Below are 15950 nucleotides of genomic sequence, written 5' to 3' on the forward strand. Positions count from 1 at the left end.
ACATACTCCATATACGAGTGCAGGTATAAATATTTGATATCGTCACATGCACATACATGAATATAGTCATGCAGAGAATATCAAGAAAACAAGAGAAAAAATGAATATATAATAAATAGGAAGCTATAAATGCTAAGAAAAGAGAACGCTGAGCCGGGCCTTACACGGTGTGGTTCCGACGATGGGACTGACTATGCACTGCGTGTAAGGGTCGCCCTGAAGACCCGCTGGGCAGGAACACACGGCCCGGTGGTTGACGACGGTGCACTGAGCCCCGTTGCCGCATGCAGTCGGGCAGGGGTCGACGCACTTCTGGCGGACGCATGTGAATCCGCTGGCGCAGTCGGTGCTGAGCACGCACTCGGGTCCGCAGCCGATCTCGGGGTTGCCGAAGTAGCCCTCACGGCACTCGCACATGTGGCGGTCGCCGTTCTGGCGGCAGTAGCTATTGGAGCCGCAGGGGTCGGGCACGCAGGGGTTCGTAGGTGGCGCGGGCGCCTCGGGGAACTCCACGATGGGCGGCAGCGCGCTCTCAGGCTCCACCGCCGTCGGGATAATCGTCGGATCCTGGATGGTCGGGGTGGTGCCGGCGATCGGCGGCTTGGGCGTAATGGTTGTGACGGACGTGATGGGAGGCCTCACCACGGGCGGAGGCGTGGGCTGACTGATCGGTGAGGGGGTGCACCGGACGAAAGGATCGCCCGTGAAGCCGCCGAGGCAGCTGCAAATCGGGTTGTGGTTGATGACGCGGCACTCGGCGTTGATGCCGCACGTGCCCTTGCAGGGGTCCACGCAGCGGTTCTTGAGGCAGGCGAGTAGCGGGGGGCACTCAGGGTGCACCACGCACTCTGGGCGGCACGCGGGCGGGTTGCCCACGAAGCCGGGCATGCAGGTGCACACCCGCTGCAGATTGATCTCGCGACAGACGGCGTTCGGGCCGCACGGGTCGCCTGAACACGGGTTTCGTGGCGGCTCGGGCTTCGGCGCAGCTAGAAGAGCCGAATACGAAGTCAGAACATGCTGATGGCATTCCAGGTGACATTCACATTGATTACGTGCATTCATGCAACAAAGGGAAAGACACTCTAGACAATATGTGCAAAATGTCAAAGTAAACAAAGAAATCTGCAATCGAAAAGGAATATAATTCATACAAATGCAAAAGAACAAAAGGCAAAATTCAAAAGTGCATATTCATACATCATCATGATCAAGATGCAGACTAAAACTAAGACTAAACTTAAATCCAAACTAAGACTAGTGAAATGTCCAGCGTGAGACTCATGCTAAGGTATCTTACAGGACACGGGCTGGCACAGCGAGTAGGGGTCGCCGATGTAACTGGCGTCGCAGGAGCAGATGGGAGCGTGCAGCACCACCCTGCAGGTAGCATGGCGCCCACACACACCCACGCACGGATTAACACACTTATGGCTGACGCAGGCCTGGTCAGTGGGGCACTCGGAGTTGGTGATGCACTCGGGGTGGCACGAGAGGGTCGGGTCGCCCTTGAGGCCGGGGAGGCAGGAGCACACAGGGCGTCCCCCGACCACACGGCACTCGGCGCTCACGGCGCACGGCGACGGCACGCAGGGGGTCGACTGCGACGGAGCGGCTGCGGCGGCGCAATGGCGGCTCAGTTAGAACTCTAAGTGACTCTGGACGCGCGCTAAACTCGCCCCAAGGAAAGGATACTGCCATCTGGGTATTTGCGGACTGAGAGGCGTCGACGAAAAGAATGGATCTCTCTCTCTCTCTCTCTCTCTCTCTCTCTCTCTTCTCTCTCTCTCTCTCTCTCTCTCTCTCTCTCTCTCTCTCTCTCTCTCTCTCTCTCTCTCTGGTCGTGCCATCTCACACGCGCGCACACACACACACACACACACACACACATACACACACACACACACACACACACACACACACACACACACACACACACACACACACACACACACACACACACACACACACATATATATATATATATATATATATATATATATATATATATACACATACACACATATGCATGCATGTATGTATGTATGTATGTATGTATGTATGTATGTATGTATGTATGTATGTATGTATGTATGTATGTATGTATGTATGTATGTATGTATGTATGCATACATGTATGTATGCATGTATATACCACATCATAATACCCAGATGAGTAACCTTTCCAACGCAACATTCCAATACATTACAAGCCCAAGATAGTTCATGAAAGCACCTACTGATACCATAGCTGAAATCCCTTCAGAACACTTACTGATAACTTCCTGTGCGGGGTGGCAGCGCGCGAGGGGGCTCCCCGTGTAACCTGTCGGGCAGTTGCACATAGCCTGGTGGTTCAACACGTCGCATATTGCATTGATGCCGCATGCCCCGGGGCACGGGTCGATACACTTGTTCCTGACACAATCTAGATAACGGGGACAGTCAGAGTCTACAACACACTCGGGTTTGCACGCAACGTAGGGATTACCATAATAGTCAGGTTTGCATTTGCAATCTGCATAGTTGCCTATCACTGAGCACTCGGCATTGTCTCCACATGCACTGCCTGCACAAGGGTCTACTGCGGGCAGGGACGGAGGGGCGACCGCTGGAAGAAATAGCCGAACATGATTTAACACGTGGAATAGACACACCTGCACCGTATTACCAGCTAATTATAGGAAAAAAATGGTTGACTGAGGCAGCTGAAGGGTGACTAGTAACTGCTGCTTACGTTTGGGCGCCGGGAAGCAGATCGAGAGGGGATCCCCCGTGTACTGGGCGCGGCAGGAGCAGACGGGGTTGTGGTTGATCACACGGCACTCCGCGTCCACGCCGCACGCCCCGGTACACGGGTTCACGCACCTCCGGTTGACGCAAGCACGATTTGTTTGGCACTCGGAGTTTACAACGCATTCAGGGCGGCACAGGGGTGGGGTGCCGACGTAGGTCGGGGCGCAGGAGCAGCGGGGGATGCCGCCCACGTCGCGGCACTCCGAGAAGGGCCCGCAGGGAGACGAGTCGCAGGCGGAGGCGGGGGAGGGAACTGGGGGAGCTGGGTGAAGGAGGCATGCGGTTAACTCCTTCATCTCCACACAATTCACGTGCATTAAACCCAATGCTAACTATGAAATGTTTGTAATAGGTCATGCAAATAGAACAGATAAAGGAATACAGAGAGATAAACCATCATGCAAATAGAAAAAGAGTTAGAGTGCCTACGTGTAAAGAGGAAACATGCAGAGTAAGGGTCGCCGGAGTAGCCTTCCTTGCAGGCACACTGGGGACGGTGCATGACCACCATGCACGAAGCGCGGCGGCCACACGTGCCCGGGCACGGATCCACACATCGCTGGGCCACGCATGAGCGGTCCAGGCTGCAGTCCGTGTCCCGCAGGCACTCCGGCCGGCACCCCAGGTAAGGGTTGCCGACCAGGCCGGGGAGGCAGGCGCACACGGGGAAGCCATCAGTCACGCGGCACTGCGTGTTGGCGCCGCACGGCCCGGGGGCGCACGGGTCGCTCAACTCGTCTGTAACTTGAGAGCCACAGCGCGTTACAAAGGGACTCGGCGGCGCGAGCCAGACTGTACACATGCATATACCATCACCAAAAGCTAAAGGAAAGGACTCTTACTGGTGGCCGTCGGGGGCAGCTGCGGCGCGGGGCGGCACCGGGTGAGCGGGTCCCCGGTGAAGCCCACGGGACAGGTGCACACAGGCCGATGGTTCACCACGGTGCACTCGGCCTCCGGCGAGCAAGAGCCCGGGCACGGGTTCACGCAACGCTGCCGCACGCACGCCAGCCGCACGGCGCAGTCTGTGTGCACCACGCACTCGGGCCGGCACCCTAGGTACGGGTTGCCGAAGTAGCCGGGGGCGCACTCGCACACCTCCCGGTCCAGCTTGACCTGGCACCGAGCGTTGGTGCCGCACGGACTGGGCACGCACGGCACAGGCTGCGGGGGCGTGGACACAGGGCGAGAGGGCCGTGAGCACCGCCTGTAGGGATCTCCCAGCAGGCCGGGGTCACACCGACAGACGGGGCTGTGTGCCACCACCACGCACTGCGCCCCTGGGCCGCACACACCCGGGCACGGGTCGCTGCAGTGGTGGGCCACGCATGCCTGGTGCGCCGGGCAGTCGTTGCTAACCACGCATTGCAGGCACAGCGCGGCCGCGCCCTGCACTGTGCACACCTCCCAGGGTAAGCACGGCGAGGGCGAGCAGGGCGACGCCGCCACAGACGTGGAAGCTGAGCAGGGTGAAGAAACATCATGCAAGGATCATGCACATGAGAAAGAGTTATGAATATTTTATTGCACATGCACTTAGATAAAACAAAATAAACAAAAAAAAAAGAAGAAGCAAGGTCTCGACCCGAAAGAAACACAAAATATGCTGTATATGTATGAAAAATACATGTATGAAGCAAGTAGGAATGTAAATCTGTGTAGTATATATATATATATATATATATATATATATATATATATATATATATATATATATATATATATATATATATATAAATAGAGAGAGAGAGAGAGAGAGAGAGAGAGAGAGAGAGCGTATATATGTGTGTGTGTGTGTGTGTGTGTGTGTGTGTGTGTGTGTGTGTGTGTGTGTGTGTGTGTGTGTGTGTGTGTGTGTGTGTGTGTGTGTGTGTGTGTGTGTGTACATGTGTATGTACATGTGTATGTACATGTGTATGTACATGTGTATGTACATGTGTATGTACATGTGTATGTACATGTGTATGCATATATATACATATATATATATATATATATATATATATATATATATATATATATATATATATATATATATATATATACATACATATATATATATATATATATATATATATATATATATATATATATATATATATATATATATATATATATATGCATATGTGTATATATTTACATATATACCCACATGTAGATATATCACTATGGAATGTTGTCGAGACCCAGCTGCTGATGCACAGGTGAGTTCATGCGGACAGAGGGAGAGGAAGGAGACTCACAGGGCCTGTAGCACTGGGAGTAGGCGTCGCCGGTGAATCCGGGCGGGCAGGAGCACCGAGGCCGGTGGAGGATCACCTGGCACACGGCGTCGTCTGCGCAGGTCCCTGGGCACGGGTCCACGCACCTGTGGCCGCGGCAGGTGAGGTGGCGAGGGCAGTCCCCGGGGATGACGCACTCGGGGCGGCACCCGAGGTACGGGTCGCCCTCGAGGCCGGGCTTGCACGTGCACACGGCCGCCCCGCCCACCTCGCGGCACTCGGTGTTGTCGCCGCACCGGCCGCTCGAGCAGGGCGACTTGTCTACGGCTACGTGTAGGAGAGAGGAGGTCGTCAAGACACATGCTCAAGGAAGAGAAATGAAGGACAGAATATTGACATGCACTACAAAATTAGGGAAGCCATTATCATGCAGGAGTGAGAGAGAAGTAGATATCATGCACATGCTCACATTGAATGGGGGTTGGGGTTGGTCGGCAAGCAGAGTAGGGGTCTCCCATCAGCCCTTCGGGGCACGCGCATACGGGGCGGTGCTGGAGGACCTGGCATGTGGCCAGCAGACCACATGCCCCTGGACACGGGTCCACGCACCTCCGTCGTACGCACGCGCGATTGTTCGGGCACATGTTGTCCGTTTCACATTCAGGGGAACACCTGACGAAGGGGTTTCCTCGCAGTTCGGGGGGACATGAGCACTCGGCGCGGGCCCCGACGCTGCGGCACAAGGGCGTTCGTCCCGCACGGGGATGGTGAGCAAGGGCTCGACATCGGGGGTTTCGGCGCCGCTGCGAATGCAACACCAACAACCTTTAGCATCTTGCCATCAACACACACGGACACGCACACACACAGACACACGATAACACACCCTTGTAGGCTCCGTAGCTACACTTCTACGGCGGACAGACTCACCTCGCGCATCTGGAGAAGACGTTCTTGCCGGTGTCATGGAGATGTTAGGCCATGCTATACACGTGGGGTTAGGGAGAGAAACCAGAATCAACACTTACGTTTGACGCATCTGACGAAGGGATCGCCGGTGAGGTCCTTGGGGCAGAAGCAGATGGGGTTGTGGTTGACGACCTCACACTCTGCGTTGACCCCGCACACGCCCACACACGGGTCGCGGCACTTCTGCCTGTTGCAGGCCAGAGCCAGAGGGCAGTCGGAGTTGAGCACGCACTCGGGGCGGCAGCTGGCGGGCGAGGGGGAGACGGGGGTGAAGTTTCTGCTTTTTTTTTTATTCTGCTTTTAGAATGAAGTAAAAGAAAGGAGAGAGAGGGGAATAAGAAAGAGAAAGAAGGATGGGGATAGAGAAGGAGGAGAGGGATGAAGGGAGAAAGGAGGACGGAGAGAGGAAGGGGTATAGGGGGGAGAGAGAGAGACAGAGAGAGAGAGAGAGAGAGAGAGAGAGAAAAGAGAGAAAAGAGAGAAAAGAGAAGAGAGAAAAAGAGAAAGAAAGAGAGGGTAGACAAAGAGCACCAATAACAAAACGACAGACAAAACTCACGACGGAGGGAAACCGAGGAAGTTCGAGAGGCAGGAGCACTGCGCCCTGCCAGCTACGACCCGGCACTCCGCATTCGGTCCGCAGGGGCTGGGTTGGCATGGGTCCTCCGGCAGCGGCTTGGGCTCTGGATCGGCTGTTGGGGGGAGGGGGGAGAGAACCGGAACGAGAGGTGAGCTACGGTTCACTGATGAGTTTTTGATCGGGTAAGGGCGAGGTCGACTGGGAATTGATGGGTGTTGTTGTTGTTGTTGTTGTTGTTGTTGTTGTTGTTGTTGTTGTTGTTGTCTGTGTTGTTGTTTGTGTGTTTGTTGCTGTCGTTGTGTGTGTGTGGTGTGCGTGTGCGTGTGCGTGTGCGTGTGCGTGTGCGTCTCTGTGTGTGCTTGTGTGTGTAGTGGTGCATTAATTTGAGAATAAATAGATGGATTAATTAAATTAATGAAATATGATCATGAATAAATTGAAAAAAATGTTCAAGTGATGTTGATGTATTAAACATTTTCTTATTAATGAGGAAAAGATGGGGAGGATGTGTGACAACAACGAATGAAATTGACATGCAATAAGGAGAATGCTAAATCTGACATTTGATTGCAAAAACCAACCAAATTAATAAAAAAAACAGTAAAAAAATATCAAAATAAAATACACTTTGATAAATAGTCTTGCAGTCACAAATATCAAGGCACAAGAGTCCAGGTATTTCGTAAGGAATGCAACATTAACACAACTGCTACTGTCATATTAGTGATCAAGAGGAGGTTATTCTAAATAAGGAAAAGGTCAATACTGAACTCTATTAATGGCCTGACGTTAGGTCCTTATTCGCTGTAAAATCAGATGATGATACAGGAATTATGAAGTACTCAATATTAACAGAAGTTAGTTATGAACGAGATCCAGTCTGTTATTTTCTTGTCATTGTTAATATATTTTGTCGAGTAAGAATAGAATTATTCGTTGTCGGATAAATACATTTTGGGTTATTACATGCATAAAAAGTAATTCAATCTGCAACAAAGATAAGAATGGATTAAAATGAAATGATTTTCGCTCTCCGCGAAAATATGACGGTTACATTGTTAAAAAAAACGTCATGCGATTATTCGTCATGGAATTAGTTAAACCGAGATCGGCAGGTCAAAAGGCCATCGACAGGCGTCAGTGTTATCGGTCGGCAGCGGTCGCTTACGTCGGTCGATGAAGCAGCGCGAGTACGGGTTGCCCGTGTAGCCCGGCGGGCAGTAGCAGCTGGGCTGGTGGCTGAGCACTCGGCAGTCGGCGTTGAGGCCGCACGAGCCCGGGCACGGGTTCACGCACTTGTTGTTGATGCACGCTCGGCTCGGAGGGCAGTCGGAGTTGACGGTGCACTCAGGGCGGCAGCCTTCGTATGGGTTGCCGAAGTAGCCGGGCTGGCAGGAGCAGGAGAAGCGGTCGCGGTCGCTGGAGCACACCGCCGCAGGGCCGCAGGGCGAGCCGGCGCACGGGTCCTGCGGCGGGCTGGACGGCGTCTCGGCCTCCGGCGTCACTACCAAATCGACTGCCGGGGGACATGCGGTCATGCACTACACTCGTCTACACTGTACTAGCTCATGCACAGTATGGACAAAATGCAAAAGAAATCTATAAACATATATACACACTAAACACACAGGAATGAGAGAGAATGCAGGGGAGGGGGAAGGGCTTACTCAGGGTGCACCGATAGATAGGGTCGCCGGTGTAGCCGGCGGGACACCTGCAGATGGGGTTGTGAGCCACCACGTCGCACAGCGCCTCGAGGCCGCACGTGCCCGCGCACGGGTCCACGCAGCGCCGGTTGATGCACGCACTGTCCATCGGGCAGTCGGCATTGGCGACGCATTCGTAGCGACATCCCGACGGCTGGTTGGGGTTGCCGAAGGTGCCCGGCCGGCACTCGCAGACGGCCACGTTGCCCTGCACGCGGCACTGGGCGTTGGCGCCGCAGGGGTCGGGCAGGCACGGGTTGGTCACCGCCTCCGGTTGGGCCGCTACGGAGGGGGGAGGGGGAGGGGGAGAGGAATAGTAAAGCATACGCTCTGACAACTCTGGGAAGGAGCGCCGTGCAAGAGTGGCATAGTAGGAAAAAGTTTATATATACATGAACACTTACCAGAAAGGACCCTCTCAACAAGATGCAAAGAAGAGACGGACAACTTTACATACATTCAGGAAATCAGATTTATTTACATTCCGGAAACTAAACGTTTAGGCTAGATAACGTTCACATAGCAAAAAGCAAGGATCGTGGATAGGAGGGGAACAGGCGGACCAGGAGAGGAAGGATAAAAGGAGACGAGGGGAACGAAGGGTTAATGGAGGAGAGGGGTGAGTGAGGGGGCTCAGCGAAGCAGCCTTACGTGGCAGCGGTCTGACGCGGCACTCGGTGAAGGGGTCGCCCGTGTAGCCTTCAGGACACACGCACACGGGGTTGTGGCTGACGACGGAGCAGAGAGCGTTGTTGCCGCACGTGCCAGGGCACGGGTCTCGGCACTTCTGGCTGATGCACGATAACGTGAGCGGGCAGTCACTGCTCACCAGGCATTCGGGGCGGCACTGCACGCGCGCATCTCCAAAGAATCCGGGGAGACACGTGCAGTACGCCACCGTGCCTGACGCCGTGCACCGTGCGTTGTCCCCGCACGGGTCGGGGCGGCACGGAGTCACAGGCGCCGGGGGTAACACTGGAAAATCGTGCCGGAAATGTTGACGCCGAGTGTGTGCGTGTGAAGGGGGCGGGGTGAAGGCTATGAATTCATATATTTACATTCTATATCTACCACATCATGCTACTCACTATATACAAGAGGGAGAGAGAAAAGGGAGAGGCAAAGAGGGAGTGTCGAGTGCCATACCAGGTTCAGGAGTAGGATGACACGCCCTGAAAGGATCCCCGACGTATCCCCGAGAACACGAGCAAATGGGGTTGTGGTTGAGGACGCGACACTCGGCCTGCACGCCGCACGAGCCAGCGCACGGGTCCACGCAGCGCTGGTTGATGCAGGCACGAGTCGGCACGCAGTCGGAGTTGGTGATGCATTCGGGCGTGCAGCCGAGCTCTGGGCTTCCGTAAAAGCCGGAAAGGCAGGCGCAAGTGCCCTTCCCTCCCACCACTTGGCACTCGGCGTTGGCACCGCACGAGGGGGTGCAGGGGGCCGCAGGGGGGAGGGGGGTCGTCTCCAGGCCAGGGACTATAGGCACTATACACAGACAGACAGACATCAGAGACAGAACATAGGGAGTAATTCTAAGAAAAGAGATCAAGCTAAATATATTACATGCTGAACAAAGCGTGCAACGGGTGATATACATGACAATCATTCACAAAGGATGCAAAAAACAAACATACAAACAAAAACAGCGCAACGGCCATTCGTAAATTCGCGCAAATTCAAGAAATCTGTAAACACCTGAAAACCTGCAAAGGACAAAACAGTTAGCAGCACGAGAGGAGAGCGACAAGAGCAGCACTTGCCTTTCTCGAAGCAGCGGCTGAACGGATCTCCGGTGAGGCCGTCGGGACATCTGCACACGGGGTTGTGCGCGACCACGGAGCACTGCGCGTTGATGCCGCAGGAGCCCTGGCACGGGTCCACGCACTTGTAGTTGATGCAGGCGCGGGTCATCGGGCAGTCGGGGTTGATGGTGCACTCGGGGCGGCACGGGGAGCCGAAGAAGCCGGGCTGGCACGAGCAGATGGGTTTGTCGTCCGCACTCGGGCGGCATTCGGAGTTGGGCCCGCAAGGGTTTGGCTGGCACGGGGCCGGGCGCGGGGGCAGCGCTGGGGAAGGAATATGGCTGTTACGGCGGGAAGTCCGAGGGATTGTGTTTGTGAAAATGGAAATTAAAGAAGGGAATTGCGGAGGATAATGGCACAGATCAATCAAGGTAAATAACACTCACGTTTCTCCACACAGAACCTGAAGGGGTCCCCGGTGAGCTCCTTGGGGCAGAAGCAGATGGGGTTGTGGTTGACGACCTCGCATTCGGCGTTGACCCCGCAGAGCCCCGGGCACGGGTCACGGCACTTCTGGTCGATGCAGGCCTTGTCATCGGCGCAGTCGGCGTTGGTAACGCACTGTGGCCGGCACCTGTCCTTCGGGTCGCCGATGTAGTCGCCGATGCATGAGCACACCGCCGACTGGCCTTGCACGCGGCATTCGGCGTTGATGCCACACGGGGGCGGCACGCACGGGTTGGAGGGCGCTGGGGGCCCCGGTTCCTCCTTGGGCGGGATGGGCTCCGACTTCTCCTCGCACCTGATGTAGGGGTTGCCCATGAAGCCGGCGGGGCAGAAGCAGACCGGCCGGTGGGTGTTCACCTCGCAGAGCGAGTTGATGCCGCAGGCGCCCGGACACGGGTCCACGCACTTGGTGCTGATGCACGCCAGGTCGTCGCTGCATTCGTTGTCAACGGTGCACTCCGGCTTGCAGCCCTGGAACGAGAGTGCATCGCCGAAGAAGCCGGGGGAGCAGGCGCAGATGGGGCGGTTGCCGGGCGTCACCGAGCACAGTGTGTTGGGCCCGCACGGGGAAGGCTCGCACGGGTTGTCAGGCTGCGCCTCGCACCGCACCTTCGGGTCGCCGTTGTAGCCATCGAGACAGCGGCACTGCAGCTTATCGCCACGCACGTAGCACTCGGCATTCTGGCCGCACACGCCGGGGCCGCAGCTGGGGGGCGGCACTGCAGGGCGAAAAAAGGACATTTAACGAATGTAGTACGGCATGACATCTATAATTCTGTATGGAAAAATACATAAAGTTAAAATATATCACAAGTCTCGTAGCTTAGGCCTACCTCTGCAGCCAGTGTAGGGGTCGCCGATGAGGCCGGGGCGGCAGTAGCAGAAGGGCTTCCTGTTGGGGTCGCAGAGGGCGCCCTGGCCGCACGGGGACGGCACGCAGGGGTTGACAGGCGGCTCGCAGCCCCGGATGGTGTTGGGGTTGCCCACGTAGCCGGGGCGACACGTGCAGCGGTGGAAGCCGTTGACGATGTTGCACTCGGTGTTGGGGCCGCACGGGGAGGGGTCGCACGGGTTGGAGGGGGGGCTGCACGCCACGCTCGGGGGGTTGCCGATGAACTCCGGCAGGCAGAAGCAGACGGGGGCGCCGCCGACCACGCGGCAGCCCGAGTTGGGGCCACATGGGTTCGGCTCGCAGTCCTTGCCTTCAGGAACTGGAGGGGGGTATCATTTAGGACCAGTGGCAGTCAAAGTGAAATGCACACTCATACATACACACACACACACACACACATACACACACACACACACACACACACACACACATACATATGCATACATATATTTATGTATATACATACACACATATATGTTTATATATACATAGCGTATACATACATATATATATATACATACATACATATATATATATATATATATATATATATATATATATATATATATATATATATATATATATATATATATATACATACATACATATATACATCCATACTCAAATGTATAAATGACTCAAAGACAGCCACTTACTGCACTTCTCGAAGGGGTTGCCGGTTGTGCCTTTCGGACACACGCAGATGGGGTTGCCGTTGTCTAGCTCGCAGAGGGCGCCATCGCCGCACGGGTCGGAGTCGCATGGGTTGATGGGCACTTGGCAATTCCTGAGGGGGTCACCCTGGTACCCTGGAGGGCATCGGCACGTGGCACGATGCTGCGTGACCTCGCACACGGCGTTGCGGCCGCAGCGGCACGGGTCCTGGCACTGGTTGTTGATGCAGGCCTGCGTGGGCGGGCAAGCGCTGTTGTCGCGGCACCCAACGGCTGCGGGAACGAGGGCGGGTGTTACTGGCTGGAAGGGCCTCGGGAGAGTGCTCGGGCTCACTCCTGAGTGTGAAGTGGCCGAAGTAGCTTTCACATGCGAGATTTCGGCACACTTTTGCTATGTCATGTCGGAGATGTCGGTATTACAACGTTAAATCAATGATACATCTGTCATGTCGCTGTATGTAGTCAGGACAGAAATAAAAGAAGTAATTGTGGTGACAGGGGCTCACTCTTAACAAGTTCTGAGGCGGTCAGTCTTATAAATGTCTAAGACTCTCGAAACACTTTACAAAGATTAATAAAAAAAAATACTGAAACTATAAACAGCCTTCCTATAGCTTGTCAAGAACGAGCTCCTTGTCAGAGAATTCGACAGTTAGTGCACGATATGAGATATGGCGTCTATAACGAAAAGATATCCTCGAGACAAAATGACCAAGTCTATCGGTCTTCTTCCATTACATACAAAAGAGAAACTGTCTAACGGAAATAAAAAAAAAATCATCAGTTCAAAATTTGGTGGACTCGACGCCATATCTGATCCCGAAACACCGCCGCCACGCTCTGAACACCGATCGAAAGGGGCGCTCTCTCACTGAGTCCGCAGACGACGTAGGGGTCCCCGAACTGGCCCGGCGGACACGTGCAGACGGGGCTGTGCTGCGCTACCGTGCACAGGGCGTCCGCAGCGCACGGGTTCTTCACCAGACACGGGTCAAGGCACGTGCCCGAGATGCAAGCCTCGTCGGGCGGGCACGAAGTGTCGACAGAGCAACCGCCAGAAGGTACTGAAGGAGGCGTTAGTGTAAGCTACTGGTATGTTTGAGGAGCAGAGGAAGGTAAAGCTCTGGTAGGAAGCTTTGCTCTAAGCTTAGTCTACGGTTCTTGAGGAATTTTGGTGGATTAGGCTGTATGTTTAATTTACTATTAGTACTAGGTGTTGTTTGGACTGATTTTCAGTTATGCTTGGTTACTGAGACATCATCTGTTTATAATGTTAATGCAAAGTTGTTGTAATTTAACAAGATTGATGAAAATGTTTCATGATAAAAATTCGTTTTAACTATACTACTGATGTTGAAGTAAATAACTACGTAGGGTAAATGTTACATAAAGAACAGGCAACAAGAACTATATATTTGTTGAAAGTATATTTGTGGGAAAACATAAACAAGACAGTCAAGACAGATAGTCTAAGTGAGCAGAGAGGACCTCTATAACCGACTCGAGCTTTTGCTCTCTTTCTCTCTCTCTCTCTCTCTCTCTCTCTCTCTCTCTCTCTCTCTCTCTCTCTCTCTCTCTCTCTCTCTCTCTCTCTCGCTATATATAATATATATATATATATATATATATATATATATATATATATATATATATATATATATATATATATGCAATTAGTTGACGTCGTACACAGGTCGATGGTCGATGGGCAGCCATTAATATATATATATATATATTTATATATATATATATATATATATATATATATATAATATATAGTGATTATATATATATATAATTATTATATATAAATATATTATATATATTATATATATAATATATATATATATATATATATATATAATATATACATATATATGTACATGTACTCATTCATATGCATTCCCCTGCCACACACGCGCGCACACAGCCAAGCCGGCCTCGGGTCCGTCCCTGAGTCTTACTCTGGTCACAGTTGTCTCCGGCGAGGCCCGTGGGGCACACGCACTCGGCGCCCCGCCCCTGGGCACGGCAAACCTTCCCTGGCGGGCACCGGATCGCAGAGCACGGCTCCGCGCACTGGCCGTACATGCACGACGTCCCGGGGGGGCACGTGTCATTGCTGGTACAGGCCTCTACAGGTTGTAAGCAAGGGGGGAAGGGAGAGGATGGGGGGCGCCCGGGTTAGTTCAGAAGCTAGTTCACCGGAAGGCTACAGTGCAGTGTGGTGTCATGGTGTGCGGGTGTTGTTAGTGGGTTGGTGAGGATAGTGTTTCGGTAGAGTATAGCTTGTTATCAAAAGTGTGAGGAGGAGTATGTACGTGTTTTATATAGTGTTATAGGGAAAGTGTATACTTAAAGTTTATACTCTTGTACTCCGTAGGTTATTGGAACACATATAAAGCATTAAGGACAACACACTTATTTGCAATAAGCCATATATCTACGTGAAAAACCTTAGTGGCCACCAATTTGTGATGAAAGCACTAACCCCAAACGTTTACCCAATGTAAGCCACTAAAATAACCATTTACAAAAGAGAAATTGGCTATTTATGAGATAAAACTATCCTAACCCCGCGGTTAATACCCAGATGAAAGCAGAACCATACCGAAGCTCCTAGTTGTAAATGAATATACACATATATATAAGCAACACCGAATGTAAACATCTATATTAATCAAATCCCGGAACGATCATCATGATCACCACCCTTTAGCTCAACAAATAGGTAAACAAAAACTACCCTGCTTGCCTGTTATTAAGCTCCAAACACACTATCACAAAAAGAGGGGGGGAAACAGCAAACACTGCAAAACAAAAAGGGAAACTGAAGCCCCTAGTACTCACGGATAGCGCACTCGATGTAAGGATTGCCGCTGTATCCCGCCGGACACTCGCACCTGGCCTGGTGGTCGACGGCCTGGCAGAAGGCCGTGGGGGCGCAGGCGTCCTCGTCGCAGGGGTCGATGCACCTGCGCGAGAGCCGGTCGCACGCCCTGTTTGATGGGCAGTCCTCGTTGTACTGGCATCCCGGCTGCGGGGTGCTCGCTAGGGGGAGATTGGGGAGATCAATGTCATTAAAAGGGCTATGGGAGAGGTCTACGTGGCACCGAAGGGTGACCTTTTCAAAGAGGAGTTTTTACTGGTCGAAACCTCACTGAAAATCTTCAGTGATTTGAAGAACGATTCTTTCTCGATGCGATGTTCGTTTTTCATGAGAAAGGAAAATGGACATTTAAAGACGGATTCGTGGTCAAGCTTTATAAATAAGGAGTCCACAGAAATTGTCTGTAAAAACGTCAAGTCCGTCAGAAATCGAAGTTTCTTAAAAGTTTTGATGTGTTGTCTGTTTTAAAGGGAGGGAGACTAGAGTATTTTTTTGTTTACTAAATGATGTGAAGAAATATTCTGGGTGAAATTCACCCATTTGTACAATATTTCTATTCCGCATAAAAGAAAAGAAAACAATAAAAACCGAAAACCATATCACAAAGAAAACACCAAGAACCGATTTTCCAAACAACGTGAAATGACCTGAAAAGAAATAAGAAAATTCCGTGCATAGAAAACGGAGACCATGCGTCGATTCGCGGGACAATTTTTTTTTTTCGTCATGCAGTAAAATTTCGTTGTTAGTGCTGAGTGAAAGTTAGAGAGTTGTGTGCTCGGAGGGGCCGCCTTAGAGTGGGCGGTCGCTCGCGACACACGAGAGCAGTGTAGTCGAGGTCAGAGGCCATGCGAAGCCGCACGTGCCCGGAGCCAACCCATGGGGGAAGGAGGGGAAGGGAGGCGCTGAGAACACGGTGCACAGGCGGAAGTGGGAGGGTTACCTGGGGAGCACAGGTCGCGGGGG

General features: G+C 52.5%; 1 protein-coding gene across 15 annotated transcripts in view; it reads right to left on the bottom strand.

Moving 5' to 3' along the window:
- The window catches only part of LOC119582862, a 109121-nt gene that overhangs the window by 61587 nt on the left and 31584 nt on the right, over positions 1 to 15950 (bottom strand). For all 15 annotated transcript variants that reach the window (XM_037931351.1, XM_037931345.1, XM_037931344.1 and 12 more), the window contains 12 exons: positions 14945 to 15145; positions 12077 to 12367; positions 11362 to 11739; positions 10468 to 11247; positions 10040 to 10345; positions 9420 to 9764; positions 8925 to 9248; positions 8235 to 8555; positions 7736 to 8083; positions 6547 to 6679; positions 6047 to 6231; positions 165 to 989 (listed from right to left, as the gene is read on the bottom strand). In XM_037931351.1, the coding sequence (XP_037787279.1) occupies positions 165 to 989; positions 6047 to 6231; positions 6547 to 6679; positions 7736 to 8083; positions 8235 to 8555; positions 8925 to 9248; positions 9420 to 9764; positions 10040 to 10345; positions 10468 to 11247; positions 11362 to 11739; positions 12077 to 12367; positions 14945 to 15145 (4437 nt within the window). The remainder of the gene's footprint in view (positions 1 to 164; positions 990 to 6046; positions 6232 to 6546; positions 6680 to 7735; positions 8084 to 8234; positions 8556 to 8924; positions 9249 to 9419; positions 9765 to 10039; positions 10346 to 10467; positions 11248 to 11361; positions 11740 to 12076; positions 12368 to 14944; positions 15146 to 15950) is intronic.

This window comes from Penaeus monodon, chromosome 16, assembly GCF_015228065.2.
Source record: "Penaeus monodon isolate SGIC_2016 chromosome 16, NSTDA_Pmon_1, whole genome shotgun sequence".
NCBI lineage: Eukaryota > Metazoa > Arthropoda > Malacostraca > Decapoda > Penaeidae > Penaeus > Penaeus monodon.